The 15,952-nt window shown below is 34.3% G+C and overlaps 1 protein-coding gene across 4 annotated transcripts in view; it reads left to right on the top strand.

The window, feature by feature from the left end:
- The window catches only part of TNPO1 (transportin 1), an 87,357-nt gene extending 72,012 nt beyond the window's left edge, over positions 1 to 15,345 (top strand). For all 4 annotated transcript variants that reach the window (XM_060093029.1, XM_060093031.1, XM_060093030.1 and 1 more), the window contains 11 exons: positions 567 to 653; positions 1,801 to 1,908; positions 2,042 to 2,200; positions 2,281 to 2,368; positions 4,700 to 4,798; positions 4,974 to 5,069; positions 7,924 to 7,999; positions 8,878 to 8,977; positions 12,054 to 12,128; positions 13,000 to 13,142; positions 15,094 to 15,345. In XM_060093029.1, the coding sequence (XP_059949012.1) occupies positions 567 to 653; positions 1,801 to 1,908; positions 2,042 to 2,200; positions 2,281 to 2,368; positions 4,700 to 4,798; positions 4,974 to 5,069; positions 7,924 to 7,999; positions 8,878 to 8,977; positions 12,054 to 12,128; positions 13,000 to 13,107 (996 nt within the window). In that variant the 3' untranslated portion in view covers positions 13,108 to 13,142; positions 15,094 to 15,345. The remainder of the gene's footprint in view (positions 1 to 566; positions 654 to 1,800; positions 1,909 to 2,041; positions 2,201 to 2,280; positions 2,369 to 4,699; positions 4,799 to 4,973; positions 5,070 to 7,923; positions 8,000 to 8,877; positions 8,978 to 12,053; positions 12,129 to 12,999; positions 13,143 to 15,093) is intronic.
- Positions 15,346 to 15,952: the final 607 nt, after the last annotated feature.

Below are 15,952 nucleotides of genomic sequence, written 5' to 3' on the forward strand. Positions count from 1 at the left end.
TTTAAATAGGATTTAAGTAATATTAGAATTTTAATATAGCTTGAAATTCCCTGCTGAGGAATAGATTTCATGTTTATGATTACTCTCTGAAACATCATAAGAAATTGTCTGTGTTTATAAGTTATACTTAAAACTTGGTGCAGGACACTTGCTTGTGGGTTTGCTTTGATGTTGGTTGTTTTGGTTTTGTTTGGTGGGGGGATTCCTAATACCTTAGATTAGACCATGCAGAATCTGTGCTCCTGTTTACATGATTACTATGTTTATTGACTTGGTTGCATGAATTCTTCCGTTTTAGTAAGAACATTTAAATGATTATGAATTTTTTTCTGCAAATGTCTTTAATAAGTTTACCTGTCATTTATAAACCTACTGCACAGCAGGAGTCATTACATGTCACAGGCCCCAGGACTAAAAAAGAAATTTAGTCAAAGAATGAGTCTTAAAATTCTTTCAGTAATAATTTTACACAATTACTGTAAATGGATTTTAATTTTCATACACTCAAAATGGACTAGTTTACATATGGTAGTGGAGCTTTATGTGTTTTTCATCATTGTAATTAGGAATATATTCAGATGCTAATGCCTCCACTGATCCAGAAATGGAACATGTTAAAGGATGAAGATAAAGATCTCTTCCCTTTACTTGAGGTATGCTAAGCTGGTAACATTTAGTTAATCTGTGTTTCATCAAAAAACACGTGTTCAAATCTAAAATGGGTGTGTGTGGTAAGTGTTAATTTACATTCTGAACCACTTCTGTTAAAATGCTGAATAAATATGTAACTTTCCGTAACTTTAATTATGGTATCTAAAATTTTCTGTTTTCACAGAAATACTGGGAAACAGAAAAAGTGTAATGGATGTGTTATGCTTTTTTTTTAAGTAGACAATGGATTGAATTGTGTATGTTTTCTAGCCTGCTCTACTTAATTGATAGTGAATTAGCTTGGAAATCTTTCCATATCAGCATATATATGTCCATCTCTATTTAACTATTTCTTTATATGGATATATAGCCATGTCATAATTGACATAAATTCTTTTATATATTATCTATTGTTTATACATACATATACTCATATATGTGAAGTAGCATTGGGTCTCTGATGGGAGGGACTTAACTTTATACCTTTTCTGTCTAGTTTGAAGTTTTGTTTTCTTGTGTATTTAAATGCTTTTTTTAACGAAAAAAAAATTTATATGCTCTTCAAATAACTGAATACATTCTCACATGTGGTAACTTAAACCTAGACGAATTGATATTGGTAGAGCCAGTTCAGTCACTCTTGTTCCCCCTGTCATTTCAGCGGTCACCACTTCTGCCATGGATTGTCCCTAACCAGCAAAGTAAAAACTTCTGTGACAGAGCAATGGCTAATCCTGGGCCCAACAAAGCAAGAATTATTATTATGACTAGATATATTTACTTCCAGGCAGGGGCTCAGAATGTGTCCAGTAAAGTCCACCCACAGTATTGACCAGGATGGGAGGATAAATAAATGTCTCTCTTACATTTGAGGAAAAAATAGGAATACATAATACTTAAATCTGTTCTTGAAAGATAATGTTCATTATAGAAACCTTTACATTTTTTTGAGGAAACCTCCCCTGACCAGCTAGTAAACTTAACAGCAATGAATGGCATCCAAAGGAGAGGTTTGAAAAGGTAAACCTGCTATGCTATAGACTAGTAGAACAGGCTCATAAGTGACCAGGATCTTACGTACACTTTGAAGCATTTATCGTAATCTCAATTATACCTAGAAGTTTTACACGTCTGCGTTATCCCTTCTAGTGCCTATCTTCAGTTGCCACAGCCCTGCAGTCTGGCTTCCTTCCATACTGTGAACCTGTGTATCAGCGTTGTGTAAACCTAGTACAGAAGACTCTTGCACAAGCAATGGTATTTTAAAAACTTTTTCTCTCTCTCCCTTCTTGGCATCATAAACATTTTTCTAAGGATAGGCATAATGTATACAAACTTTTTCAATAATTGATTCAAAGTAAGTTTTCAAAACCTTGTGTCTTAATTTCAGCTGAACAATGCTCAACCAGATCAGTATGAGGCTCCAGATAAAGATTTTATGATCGTGGCTCTTGATTTACTCAGTGGCCTGGCTGAAGGACTTGGAGGCAACATTGAGCAGCTAGTAGCCCGCAGTAACATTCTGACACTAATGTATCAGTGCATGCAGGTGAGACTTACTAAATTGAAATGAATTGAAACCTGGTTCTCCGTGTCACATTGGGATTAATTTCTTCTTCTTTCTTGCAGGATAAAATGCCAGAGGTTCGACAGAGTTCCTTCGCCCTGTTAGGTGATCTGACAAAAGCTTGCTTTCAGCATGTTAAGCCTTGTATAGGTATGAATATTTTCTATTGCTGTGATGTGATTTTTAACATTATTTTTCATCAACTATGGTTTTCATTATTCAACTGAAATTCCATGAAATCCCAACATTTATAAGTGTACATTTTACTGGTTAGAGCTGCTCTGATTCAAGCAGGCAGGATGGGAACCCTTGTTCCTTGTTTCTTTGAATTCACCATCACTTCAACAGCTCATTAGGCATTCATGTGACTGGAGAGAAGTTGGAAAAGTATTACTTTAGAGTAAAGGACATGCCCACCTGTGAATCCTTGGTCCTATATGCTAGTTCATGGATACTTCTTGAATAGCCTCTTTTTTTTGGTAGAGGTACCCAGTAATAATAATAATCAGGTTTTCTCGTGATAAACCAACATAATTTTTCAGGTACTGTAGGAAACTTCAAACTATTTTCTTAAAAGTAAATAATGATTTGTTTCTGTTGAATATGGCATAGCATTTGTCTTAGCCTTTTGTGAAGATAAGAAGGGATTCCTTGAATAATGTAACCTGATTTGCTGTCAGACCCATGGATTAAATGGGGTTTTGGTTATTTTTCCTTCATTTCTGTATCCCATCATTTAATCTTGGTTTAAAGCACTGATCTAAAATGGTTTTTTGTGTTGTTTTTTTTTTCATTTGATACGGTGTGCTTTGGGGGGGGGCCCTCCAGTTTTTATTAAGATGTAATTGGCATATCATTGTATAAGTTTAAGATGTGCAACTTAATGATTTGGTATATGTATATATTGGGAAATGATTACCACAGTGTTTAATTATAACATCTATCACCTCACATAGTTACAAATATTTTGTGTGGGGGGGTGAGAACTTTTAAGATCTGCTCTTTTAGCAACTTTCAAATATACAATACAGTATTGTTAACTATAGTTGTAATGTGATATACTACATTCCCCCAGAACCTAACTTATTTTAGAACTGGAAGATTGTACCTTTTGACCTTCAGCCAATTCCCAGTTATACTTTTCAATAATAACTATCTTTCTGAACTTTGAATAATAACATTATTTATGACGTATTAAAGTAAACCATCAAGTTTAAGCCTAACCACTCTAAATGAAAGTGTGATGAATTCTTGTTTTATAGAAAGCTTGTTCTACAAATATTTTCCACCTGATTTAGTTTTTATGAGTTTAAACTTGTATGAAAGATTACATTTCTTTTTTTATTTTATGACTTTATAGATCATGTACCTTCTTCAGGAGGTACAGTGTGTCTAGTTGTCTCCCTGTTTTTAATGTTACCAACCATGATGATTATTTTCCAGGTTAGTGTTTCTCAACTGGAGCAATTTGGCAATGTCTGGAGACATTTTAACACTGGGGGTGTGTTACTGGTGTGTAGTGGGTAGAGGCGAAGGATGTTGCAAAACATCCTACAACACATGAGACAGCCCCCCGCCACAATAAAATAATCTGACCCAGATTATCAGTATTGCTGAGATTGAGAAACTGTGAGATCTACTGGTTTATTAGGGGTTAAACAATGATATTCTAACTCTTCATTTAGTAGTGAGAATGCATATATAGAGACATTTCCTATATCAATAAATTATTGCCCTGAGGTACAAATCATATAGGAGAAGAGGCAGGATAATTACTTGATTCTTATTTACCAGTTTTCAAAATAATAATTGATTTCCAATATCTTCCATAGGTATCTATATTATGTTTCAGAGTTTAGTTTGTGTTTGTTAGAGTGTCAGTATGAACTCATGATCCTCAAATTGTCCTACCGCTGGCAACAGGAGCTTTACCAACTTGGGTCCGGAGTCTTTTCTGGTATGAAATAATAGTTCAGGCTTGTTTTGTACATTTCCTGCCCTTAGGCTGCGATGGGACATTTCTCTGATAGCCCTTTTCCCTTTTAAATGGAAAGTGATATTTAGAGACCACAATCTGAGCACTAGGGTAAAAGTTACCGTAAAAGCCAAAATCATTGATTTAAAATTTTTTTCTGAGTGTGAAAAACCAGCTTTGAAGAAAGTTCTATTGTATTATGTTTTCCTCACTTTATTTTAAATTTTCTCAGTCTGATGACAAGAGAGATTACTCTGACCAGCTCTTTTCAATGATACTTAAAATAAAACCAAAACTTGGGCTTCCTGATAACATTTCACATGAACGTTCAGTGGCCAGATATTGCCTCCTTCAGTTTCTTAAGATAATTATTACCAACAGCTTTTTTTTTTTTTTAAGGCTGTTTCTTGCCTAGATTTCGGTTTCCATCTGGTAGGTTTCCTTTAAAGCACAAAACACTGCTATTGAGAAGTTTACTACAGTTTTTAAAAACTTTTTTTTTCTAGCTGATTTCATGCCAATATTGGGAACCAACCTAAATCCAGAGTTCATTTCAGTCTGCAATAATGCTACATGGGCAATTGGAGAAATCTCCATTCAAATGGGTAAGATTATTTTCCCCTTTAAAAATATAAAGTTTTAGATAATTTAATATTTTATAATGAGCTTTATATATATGAATATTATAACATATCACAGTAAAGGGGGCAAAAATATTTTACATTGATATTTTAACAATGAAACTTTTCTTTTTTGTTTTCTCTTTTGGGAATGATCTAGGTATAGAGATGCAGCCTTATATTCCTATGGTGTTGCACCAGCTTGTAGAAATCATTAACAGACCCAACACACCAAAGACGTTGTTAGAGAATACAGGTACCATATGACTGAACTGTTATGGTGAAGAGAAAATTATTTGCCTTTTAATTTTACATTAAGATGTGTAGAGAAACTAAAGCAAAGCTAGCTTTAGAAACCCAGCTTATTAATTAACAGCTAATTTGTATTCTCAGTAATGAAATTACTGTTTTAGCTTCATTCCACAACCAGTTTTCAGAAACTTTCAAAAAAACACTTTCTCCCCTGTTATAGTGTTTTAATACTCCCTAAAATGGGCCCCAACTAAAATAACTATTGAATGATATGAATTTTACTTTTACATTAATTCAGAGAGTACCTGGCAGCTGGGGAGTAATTTTTTTTTTAATCTGTAAAAATGTAGCCAAAAATAGATTGCATTGTAGTGGCTAGTTCATTAATAATGGCATATGTATTTTGTATTTTGTTGTATACTCTTCTTCAGATTGGGAACTTAAAGCAGTATCTTGTGGGATTTTTATTCAGGAGGCTTGTTTCTCTTCTGCATTTATAGAGAGCATGTTTGTATTAAAGAGTACCTTCCATACTATAAAACACATTTCAGGGTGATTTCTTTCCACCCTCCCTGATTTTTTAAAATGTAAATTTTGTTTTCAATCAGGCACATCTTTTTCTTTATATACTAAGACAATTCCAGTAGTATATTCATAGTCAGTGAATGCCTTACCAATATACTGGACAAAGAATCAAATAAGTTTTTCTAAATAAAAATTTATCTTCAAAAGTATTTTAATTTTACATTTTTTAATTATAGAAAGTTTATTATCTCCTAATGTGATTAATTAATGTGATTATTGGTATGGAAGGAAATCTTTTAATTATGAAACAGTTATATGGCTGTTTGGCTGTATGGGTACTGTTTATATCATGAAGTGAATTAGATTTTCTTGCTGAAAAGTATAAAAAGCTATGTATAGGATGGTTGTGAAATCTTGTCAGGTTTTTATCTCTTTAGAATGCAGTACCTATACATGACATTCAGATTTGGAACACTTGGCCATTATCAAATTACTGTTGAACCTTAAGAAACTTCCTATTTATTTTTAAATGTGAATGCATAACTGCAAATAAATGTTGAGTGTAATGTATATTAAAGTTTCTTGTGGGATATCAGGTGGTGAATTTGTTATAGTTCCTTGAATAAATTGGCTTTATATATAAGATTATATTCTAAGTATGAATCTACCCTAAGTAAATCAAAAGGTAGTTGATAATGCCCTTCAAGTTGATGGATTGAATTGATATGATTAAGAAACACACTTGGGATTCACTGTATTATTCTTATCACAAGTGACTGCAGAAAATGTTTCTCTTATTCCATCCCCAAAGGAGGGGGGTGGATAATTATTAAAATAAAATCATTGTCAGTGGGTAATATCTATATATTTTAGAAACTTAATTACCATTATCTTAATATTTCATAAAGCCAATTCCTTAGTATATGCAGTTACTTGCTTTTTTTCTAATTAGTATATCCTACACTGAACTTTTTCAATGGACCATCATCTGCTTTATCGCATGTTTCATTGGGTTGTTCATACTTGCCTGTTTAATGAGAATGTTGCATAGTTTGTGTCTTTTGAACATAGATTTTCTTTCTCTTGCTTCATATGAATCTGCTGGATTTTAGTATTATCTGTGTAGTTTGCTTCAAGTAATCCTTAAACATTTTTCTTTACCCCCCCACCCTTTTTTTATGAAAGGTTAACCTGTAAGTTTTTGAGAGAACACCATTAAAGCACCTCATGGTTTGTTTTCTGTTTGTTTTTTTTTTTCCCGTTGTGTATAAATGTATTTATATGTAATGTACCTTTGAATTGCAGAATGCAGTTCTGAGTTGCACTTGTTTTAACTCTGTAAATATAAGGACTTAACTGAATTTTGATGGTGAATATATGTTTGATTAATTCCCACTTCAAATTTTTAAAAATAAAATATTAGCATGTAATCAGTGTGTTTTATTATCTATTATTGTGGGCTGTGCATTTTATAGCAAGGACAGAATATTTGTTCCTTTGGTCCACATATCACATGTCATTACAGTGGACTGTCTAAATTTCCTTTTTGTCAAACAGGGTTTGAAATTAGTGGACTATTTGAGTTGTTATCATCATCACCATCAGAGGGGTTTTTTTTGGAACGGGATTTGACATAGCACAGCAATTTTCCAATCCATTTACTCAGTATGTACCACAACACCTAAAATTTAATAGTTGATTTTGATATCAGGCAACAAATGGTCCACTGGCTTGTTTTGGAAATGCTGGCAAACCAAAATTATACCAAAATTTTGATCAGATTCCTAGATAATTTTCAAAGAGTGGAAATCACATAGAAAACTACGTAAAGAAGTGAGAAAGCTTTTAACTGTTAACTTCTGAGAAGTGTGTTTGAATAGACAATTCAGAAATGTAATCATTTACATTTACTAGTATTTCTTGGGGGAGAAAACCTAGATTTCATTGTTAAACTGAAATTTCAACTGGCTTTGAAGGAAGACTCTAAATCCATCTGTTTAATTGCTCATCGTTTTACTAACAATATCTTGACACTTGATTGAGCGAGAAAAGCAGTTCATCACGGTTTTTGGTGTTCTCTCAATCTTTAAAGTTTTTTTAATTCCTTTTTTTTTTTTTTTCCAAGAGTATGCCATATATGTTGCTGCCCCTTATTATAGGGGGTGGTAATAAACAGCACTGGTGAAATCTTATGTTTATTATCATACACAAATTCTGTTGGTTTCTGTTTCTGAGTTATTTGTTGTTTTTTCTTTATTTTTTCTCCTTCCCCCTCATTTGCTCATGTCTTGGTTGGCGTTTGGTGGTGTATAACCGTGATTGCGTTACCTTAGCAATAACAATTGGTCGTCTTGGTTACGTTTGTCCTCAAGAGGTGGCCCCCATGCTACAGCAGTTTATAAGACCCTGGTGTGTATTATTCAATCTTTTTTTTTTAATTCATTTTTCTTCACTCTTTCTTTCTCTTTCTATCTCACTTTTAGATATATTTTCAGTTGGTTACAAAAATCACAATCCTTAATCATTGCCAACCATGTGACTAATCTTGTCCTATCAGGTTTGTGAGGTTTTTCAGTAGCATCGTCATGTATATTTATTTTATGTTGTGGCTAACGACTAATTGATGCATGGGATAAGATTGTCACATGCTTGCTGTGTTAAAAAGCTTGATTATACATAAAAAGCATTTAAATATCCACCAGTAAAATAAAGATGCATGCAAATTCTATAAATTTAGGTTTTTGCATTGTTTCTTTTTTAGAATTAATTTGAAAACTTGGATTGCATTAAGAAATACATGTTTAAATTTGTTATGTATAAAAATCTTATTTGCTTGTTAATGTAAAAATTAAACATCTACATCATAAGTTGTATAATAATAGTTTCTACCGTGGCAGTATATCCTATGTTCTGCTTCTTTCGATTGACAGTCTTTCAAGACATTTTTAGTAGTGTTTAATGGAATACAAGTCATAATACAGTTTTAAAAATGGGTAATTTACTCTTGGCTCATGCTCATTAATAGTTTAAATGGGAAATTAAAATCAGTTGTTATTACTTAGATGCAATTTATTAGTAAGAATTGTGAATTTCAAGGTTTTTACTATATTGAGATTAGATGGGCCCAACATAATATAGTAAGTGTGAGAAACTTAAGCTTTATGAAAATTCTTTGAATATAAACATTATCTCTACTCTGGTGCTTATTCCATTAAATACTGTCCATTAGTATTGTAGTTGAACCTGCTTTTTACTTAAATGCTAAATTCAATTCTATAATTTAATAGGTGCACCTCTCTGAGAAACATAAGGGACAATGAGGAAAAGGATTCAGCATTTCGTGGGATTTGTACCATGATCAGTGTGAATCCCAGTGGAGTAATCCAAGTAAGATGTTCAAAAGGATTTAACTTTTAATGTTCTGAATTATGAAACTTTAAAGTTTAAACTATAATTATTAAAAATATTACCTATTTTTACTGAAGATACTGAAATAAATTATGTTTTAAATGTGTATATCCTAATATCTTGAAATGATGATGCCTATTTTTATTTCCTATATGTTTTTTTGGTCGTGACATATAATAACAGCAGATTGGGAGAATAAAAGTTATATATATATATATATATATATACTTTTTTTTTTTTTTTTTGCGGTATGCGGGCCTCTCACTGTTGTGGCCTCTCCCGTTGCGGAGCACAGGCTCCGGACGTGCAGGCTCAGCGTCCATGGCTCACGGGCCTAGCTGCTCTGCGGCATGTGGGATCTTCCCAGACCGGGGCACGAACCCGTGTCCCCTGCATCGGCAGGCAGACTCTCAACCACTGCGCCACCAGGGAAGCCCAAAAGTTATATTCTTGACTTGAATTAAGCCAAAGCTTCTTTCATTCACATTCAAACGTCATTTATTTACTTTGTAAATGCTTCCTAAAACCGTGAATATCAATTTGCTGAGTTTGAGGCTCTCTACACTTCAGAGGGTGATCAAATAGTAGGATACTCCTTCTGTTACTTAGATCAGAAACTCGGTAGTGAATAAAGTAGAATACTGAATCAACCATTGAAACTGCTTTAACTTTTGAGAGTTTATGATTTAGTGATTTATTCATTCTTAATTTCATTTCTTACACTATTTCAAGCTATATTTAGACGTCTTTAGCCTTTAAAAAATTATTTGGCGGCAGTACTAAACGTGAATCTGATCAAACCTCTGGATCCAGCTGACACACAAAACATAAAGGGACGTGTTGATTTACACCATATGTATGAAATCAACAAAATACAGGCTGTGGGGCTATAGGTTAAATGCCCCAGGTTCCTCAACAGATGAATTGTAAGGAAAAGAAAGTATGGGAGGGGTTTTCCAGAAAATAACCTTTCACTTTCAAGGGATAGGTGCTTTGAACATTTTTTAACTGAGACCTTTTGATACTTCCTATCTTACGTGGATTACTGTGTTGTTTGTTAATTCAGGTTTAGAAACATTGTGAAATACCAGCTTATAAAATTGAAAATTGATGTAGGTGATAGGCATTGAAAACATATGAAGTAGAACTGGAAAAAATATCTTTTGGCTAATTTTACATTTGTATAACATTAATAACTTACTATTAAAATAAGCCAGTACTGTCTTAAAAGATGGTCCCTAGTTGCAAAATAACCTCCTGGCATTGAGTTTCTGGGTTTTTTCCAATACTTAAGAACTTTGTGTCACCTTTAATACGTTTTAGAGGTATCTGATGTGGTTTATACCATATTAAAGAAGGAGCATTTTCATACAGGTTTTTTTTGTTATTGTTGTTTTTCCTTTTGCATTAACATTTAAGACAGTGACAGTAACACATGAGGTCATGAAATCACTACCAACTTAAAAGTTGGTATACATTTCTACTTTTTACATACTTTATTTGGGTGTGATTAAAAGAAAATGTCTGAAGTTTTATTCTTTATGTTTAAATTTTTAATCACAAATTCTACATGTATATATAATTTAAATTTTTAACATCAGACTTTGATATTCAGAAGACACAGGAATCATAATTTGAATAAACCATAAACTTTGGGCACGTGGCATTTTATTTGCTTAAATATGTGTTTTATGCACATATTTTAGTATTAGTGATTTTTTTTAATTAATTTATTTATTTATTTATGGCTGTGTTGGCTCTTAGTTTCTGTGCGAGGGCTTTGTCTAGTTGCAGCAAGTGGGGGCCACTCCTCATTGCGGTGCGCGGGCCTCTCACTATCGCGGCCTCTATTGTTGCGGAGCACAGGCTCCAGACGCGCAGGCTCAGTAATTGTGGCTCACGGGGCCAGCTGCTCCGCGGCATTTGGGATCCTCCCAGACCAGGGCTCGAACCCGTGTCCCCTGCATTGGCAGGCAGACTCTCAACCACTGCGCCACCAGGGAAGCCCAGTATTAGTGATTTTTTTTTTTAATTAATGAGGTTTTCTGATTTTTTTTTTTTTTTTTTTTTTTGCGGTACGCGGGCCTCTCACTGTTGTGGCCTCTCCCGTTGCGGAGCACAGGCTCCGGACGCGCAGACTCAGCGGCCATGGCTCACGGGCCCAGCCGCTCCGCGGCATATGGGATCCTCCCAGACCGGGGCACGAACCCGTATCCCCTGCATCGGCAGGCGGACTCTCAACCACTGCGCCACCAGGGAGGCCCTCTGAATTTAATAGTAAAATTTAAAGTAGTTGTACATCAGCAGTATCTTGTATGTTGTATGTTGAACTGTTGTTTCAGTAAGATAGTTGAACTTGCAAAATACTTAAATGAAGTGTTTCAAGCATATACCTGTCATCACCTTGTTCTTTTAGTCAGAATAACGTAATTATCTTTTAAATAATAGTCTGAGCATTGGGGGTTGTTTTGTTTGTTTGAGTTGGGTTGGGCTGGGTGCTGTTTGTAACTACATAATTTTTCTTCTAACTTATCATTTCATTTACATTTCTATCTGGAGGTGGATCTTGAAATTTAGATCTGTAAATTCCTATGCTTTAAGTCAAACTTGTTTGGTATATACTTAACTAGCTTTGAATTATTTCTAAGCCAATCAGAACTGTAAAATTATTGAATTTATATAATTAATTCCATAAATGAAGATTTTTTAAACTGGTGCTTATTTGATGCTTTCAGTCCTTGCTGATGCTACACATTTACTAGACTGGGCTTTTGTAATGTAAAATGAAATATTGCGTTGGCCAAAGAGTTCATTTGGGTTTTCCTGTAGCACTAAATTCCAATATAAACTGAATAAGTTAGAGGTTCCTTGATGGTGGAGTAACAGGGACAACCATTAAGAAATTACTTTAATTTCTTATTATAGCTGTTTAAAAAAGTGTTTTTTTTTTTTTTACCTAGGGTTCTGTTGATATATATTCTGAAGTTTACATGTATCTTTTGTTGTGATTGACAAATGCAGTATCAATTGAAGATGTATTTCTTGCTTGTTATAGGATTTTATATTTTTTTGTGATGCTGTTGCATCATGGATTAATCCAAAAGATGATCTGCGAGACATGTTCTGTAAGGTAACTAAAAAGTCTTTATGATGCACATCATGTGACTGTTACAGTCTTAGTTGGGAAATTTAAATTATGTTTTTATTTCATATGAAACTTAGACTCTTCAAATCAGTACTGGTAGACTATATAATCTTTGTTCTTGGTAATAAAGAAGGTGACTTGATCTTTTCTTAATATACAGTAGTGACTTTGTATCAATAGAGCATGTATTTTAAAAATATTTTCTCAAGCAGTACCACTGATTCATGAAGTCCCGTTATCCCACCTGTGCAAAATAGCATGTATTTTCAAAGATGGCTGACTAAGATTGGAGTATAATATAATCTGTTGAACAAAGTAAATCTAACTGGTCGCAGCAAGGATTAAACCTGTGAGTTTGTTTTAGTAATGCCCCTTGTGGTTAACTCCAGTCAGCCCTCAGCAATAACAAAATAAGAAATAAAATGCTGCTACACATTTGAATTACCTAATATTAAAATTAGTGAACTATATAGTTGCAACTATGAACCCCCAAAGCTTTGTATATTTTCAATTTGAATAAACTTAATAAGGCATAAAAATTTTAATCCCTTGGGTGAATTCTGTACCTTTTTGCTTGCTTTTCATTACTACTGTGTCAGATTGCTTAGAGTACTTCTGTTACTAGGACACTTGGCTGAATTCTGACCTTCTCAAAGCAAAGTGCAGCATATTCTATGAGGTGATTTTAGGCAAGACATGGAGAGGTGTAGAATTCAACAAAGTTTAAGAATAACTACTTTAATAGGGGTAAAATTTTAGAATAGTAAAATCAGTAGTGTTTCATTTCAGAAGCTACGCAGATATGAGAGTTTCTCTTTTGTTATTGATAAATTAATGATTTTTTACTTTTTTGCAGATCCTTCATGGATTTAAAAATCAAGTTGGGGATGAAAATTGGAGGCGTTTCTCTGACCAGTTTCCGCTTCCCTTAAAAGAGCGTCTTGCAGCTTTTTATGGTGTTTAATCTCATACACTTAAGCTGCAGTCCCATAATTAGGGGTAAGTTTTAAGAAATTTGGAATTTTCCAGGATGAAGAAACTTAAGTTAGGACTTCAGTCTAAAACTACTGAATAGAATAAAAGCTATTTGTTTTCCACAGAGGTTGAGTAAAACAGTGTCATGTTATATTTGACTTAAAATTACTTACATGAAGGCTGGAGATTGATTGATTGATTGATGAGCCAGCAAGCAAGATAAAATGCATGGTTCCACTTTGAATCCTAAGTAGAAGGAAATCCAAGTTGGTGTACTAGTTGGATTACTCACCATTTCTTCAACCAATCCTTTTTTTAATTTTTGCCCTTTAAGAGATCACTGACATTCACTGTGGCAGGGTGGAGATGATTCATTTTTAAAGTATGAATTTATAGTCTCTTATATATCAAGGACTTCCTATGTTGTAAGCTTTAGGGAAAACCCAAGTAGAATTGGAACTGGATTTGGTCTCAGTAAATAGGAATATTTAATATTTATTCTTCATATTTTATTGAGCACCTTCCCTGTTCCCATCACTGTGTTTTTAAAAGATCAATGGAAGATTCTGTTTTGATTTGGGGTGGTAGAGGGGTAAGTCCACCTGCACTCTTGTTCTTTGAGTTTTTCTGACTTAAGTCAAACTAACAGTTCTGGTCTTTTAGCCTTAGTTCCCTCATTAGGTTATTTTGAGGATTAAATACTATTCTATATGTGGTGCCAGGACTTCGTATATTGCCTAACACACTAAGTTGGCTCAATAAATATCAGTAATATGGGTTAGTACAGTGAGCCAGGATGCACTTCATTAGTTTTTGAACATGAACTGAGACCTGTTCAACTGGAGGGTCAGAGAGTGTACTCAGAGTGTGTTGAGAAGGCATACACTTACTTGAATTACCTTGTATGTTGGAGTTTCTCTTTGCGTGCTTGCTTCTTTACTCTGCGCTAGATTTTAAACCTGGAAAGATTTCAACATCTAAGTTGACTAGCCTAAAAGGGCAGTAGAAATGGACTTGCAGCCTCTGGAATGTCTCAGAGCCCTTTGTGTGTGTTGTCCCACAGTGGTCTTGAGTCCTTACGGCTGTCTTGTGGCTTTAGCATTTTAGAGAAGTGCTTGATTCACTTATGTTAAATCATGAGAATGCAATAGATGAGAAATAACTTTTAGCATCAAGGGCTAAATTATTCAACAGTGAGCTGAGTCTTGAGCACTTTGGGGTTAATAAATTTGATTAATAAACCCTATATGGTCTCTGTCATTTCACCAGTTATGAATTAACTGTGGTGATCTTCATAAATGTCCAAAGTTTCGCAGGAGTAGTTAAAAGTTTTGTTGTGAAAGGACAACTGTCAGGTACTAGTTACAGTCTCCCAGTAATCTACCTTTATTTCTTAATCTTCTCATAATTAAAACTGTGCTAGCATTGAAAAAGTCTTTATCAGGAAAATCAAGAGGCCTGAGAGTATAGGACATGACTGAGTAAAATAAGTCACACTCTTTTTTTTGCTTAACATTGGGAATACTGGCAAAAATGATAATGTTTTAATTCTCACTAAGGAAAGTGATTGTCCTAAAGAAAGTGCTAACTTAATTTTGAAGAAAGCAAGGCAACTTGTTATATAAGAAATAATCGGCTCCCATTGGGACCCACTGTGCAAACGAGGATAGATAATTAGACTGATGGCAGTCTACAAGGTGTATTTCATCTATATTTCATCGGTATAAAGTGCTGCACACCTCTCTGTGCATGTCCCCAGCTTGGCGTCACTTTTCGTATCTGATGCAGGTGACAGTTGAGAGCTGCAGGAGAAGGGAGCAACATGGTTCTCGTTGACGAGCGTGATCTTAGGCAATTTGTACAGTTTCTCATTTTTTTTAGGTAGAGATAGCATTGCTACTTGATTGATTTTGTGTTCCATTGGCTTTAAAAGAAAAACAATTTTACGTATAAAATTGTTTTTGTTTTCTTACAGGTCCTTCAGTCTTGGAGACTATGAGGGAGCCTCTGCACCCAGGGAAAATGTTACCCTTTACAGGGGGGAAGGGTAAACCAGTAGGGAATACAGTACAATCCCAACCCTACTGGGAGGGGCGGGAGGGAGGTGTTGCCGTCACTGTATTAAGTCGCTGTTGGGAAACGTTTTAACATCTGGAGCCTTTGTGGGTGGAAATCTGTCTCCAATTACAACTCTGCACTGGATGTGAAGAAAAAAAAAAAAGAAAAAGCTATTCAATCTACTCACAAAACAGTACATTCTGGAATATTATGGGGAATTGTACCAAAACAAGAACCATATAAATGATACATAGAGATGAGAAAGAGGAAAAACTCTATAGCGCACAATAAAGGAAACCTAAGGATGAGGATTAGAAGACAGTAAAGTTTTGGGGTTTTTCCGGGTTTTTTTGTTTGTTTTTGTTTTTTTTATTTAAAGGTGTTTATAAAATTTCCCACATTGATGGGGACTTGTTTTTGCATGCTGATGAAGAACTACACAAATGAAAGCTAATAAGAGTTAAAATCAGCTTGCCTACCCATAATAGTAGAAGCAGGTTCTTGGAAGTTACAATTTAAGGTACCCCAAAAAGTTGAAAATAAAACAAAACAAATATAAACAATGAAGCACCCTGTGAAATGCCAAATGAGTCACTCCTTTTACCTTTGTGGGGTGGGCAGGGAGGGAGAAATAAATGGGGTTGGACATATCAAACTAAAGATTGACATCTTGATTTTGCATTAAGACATTAATGTAGTGGATATAATTTGATGGTTGTACTTCATTAGATTTAATTCTAGGCCAAGATGTTATTTTTAAAGTGCAGTTTAAGGTT

Source organism: Mesoplodon densirostris, chromosome 3, assembly GCF_025265405.1.
Source record: "Mesoplodon densirostris isolate mMesDen1 chromosome 3, mMesDen1 primary haplotype, whole genome shotgun sequence".
Classification (NCBI taxonomy): Eukaryota; Metazoa; Chordata; class Mammalia; order Artiodactyla; family Ziphiidae; genus Mesoplodon; species Mesoplodon densirostris.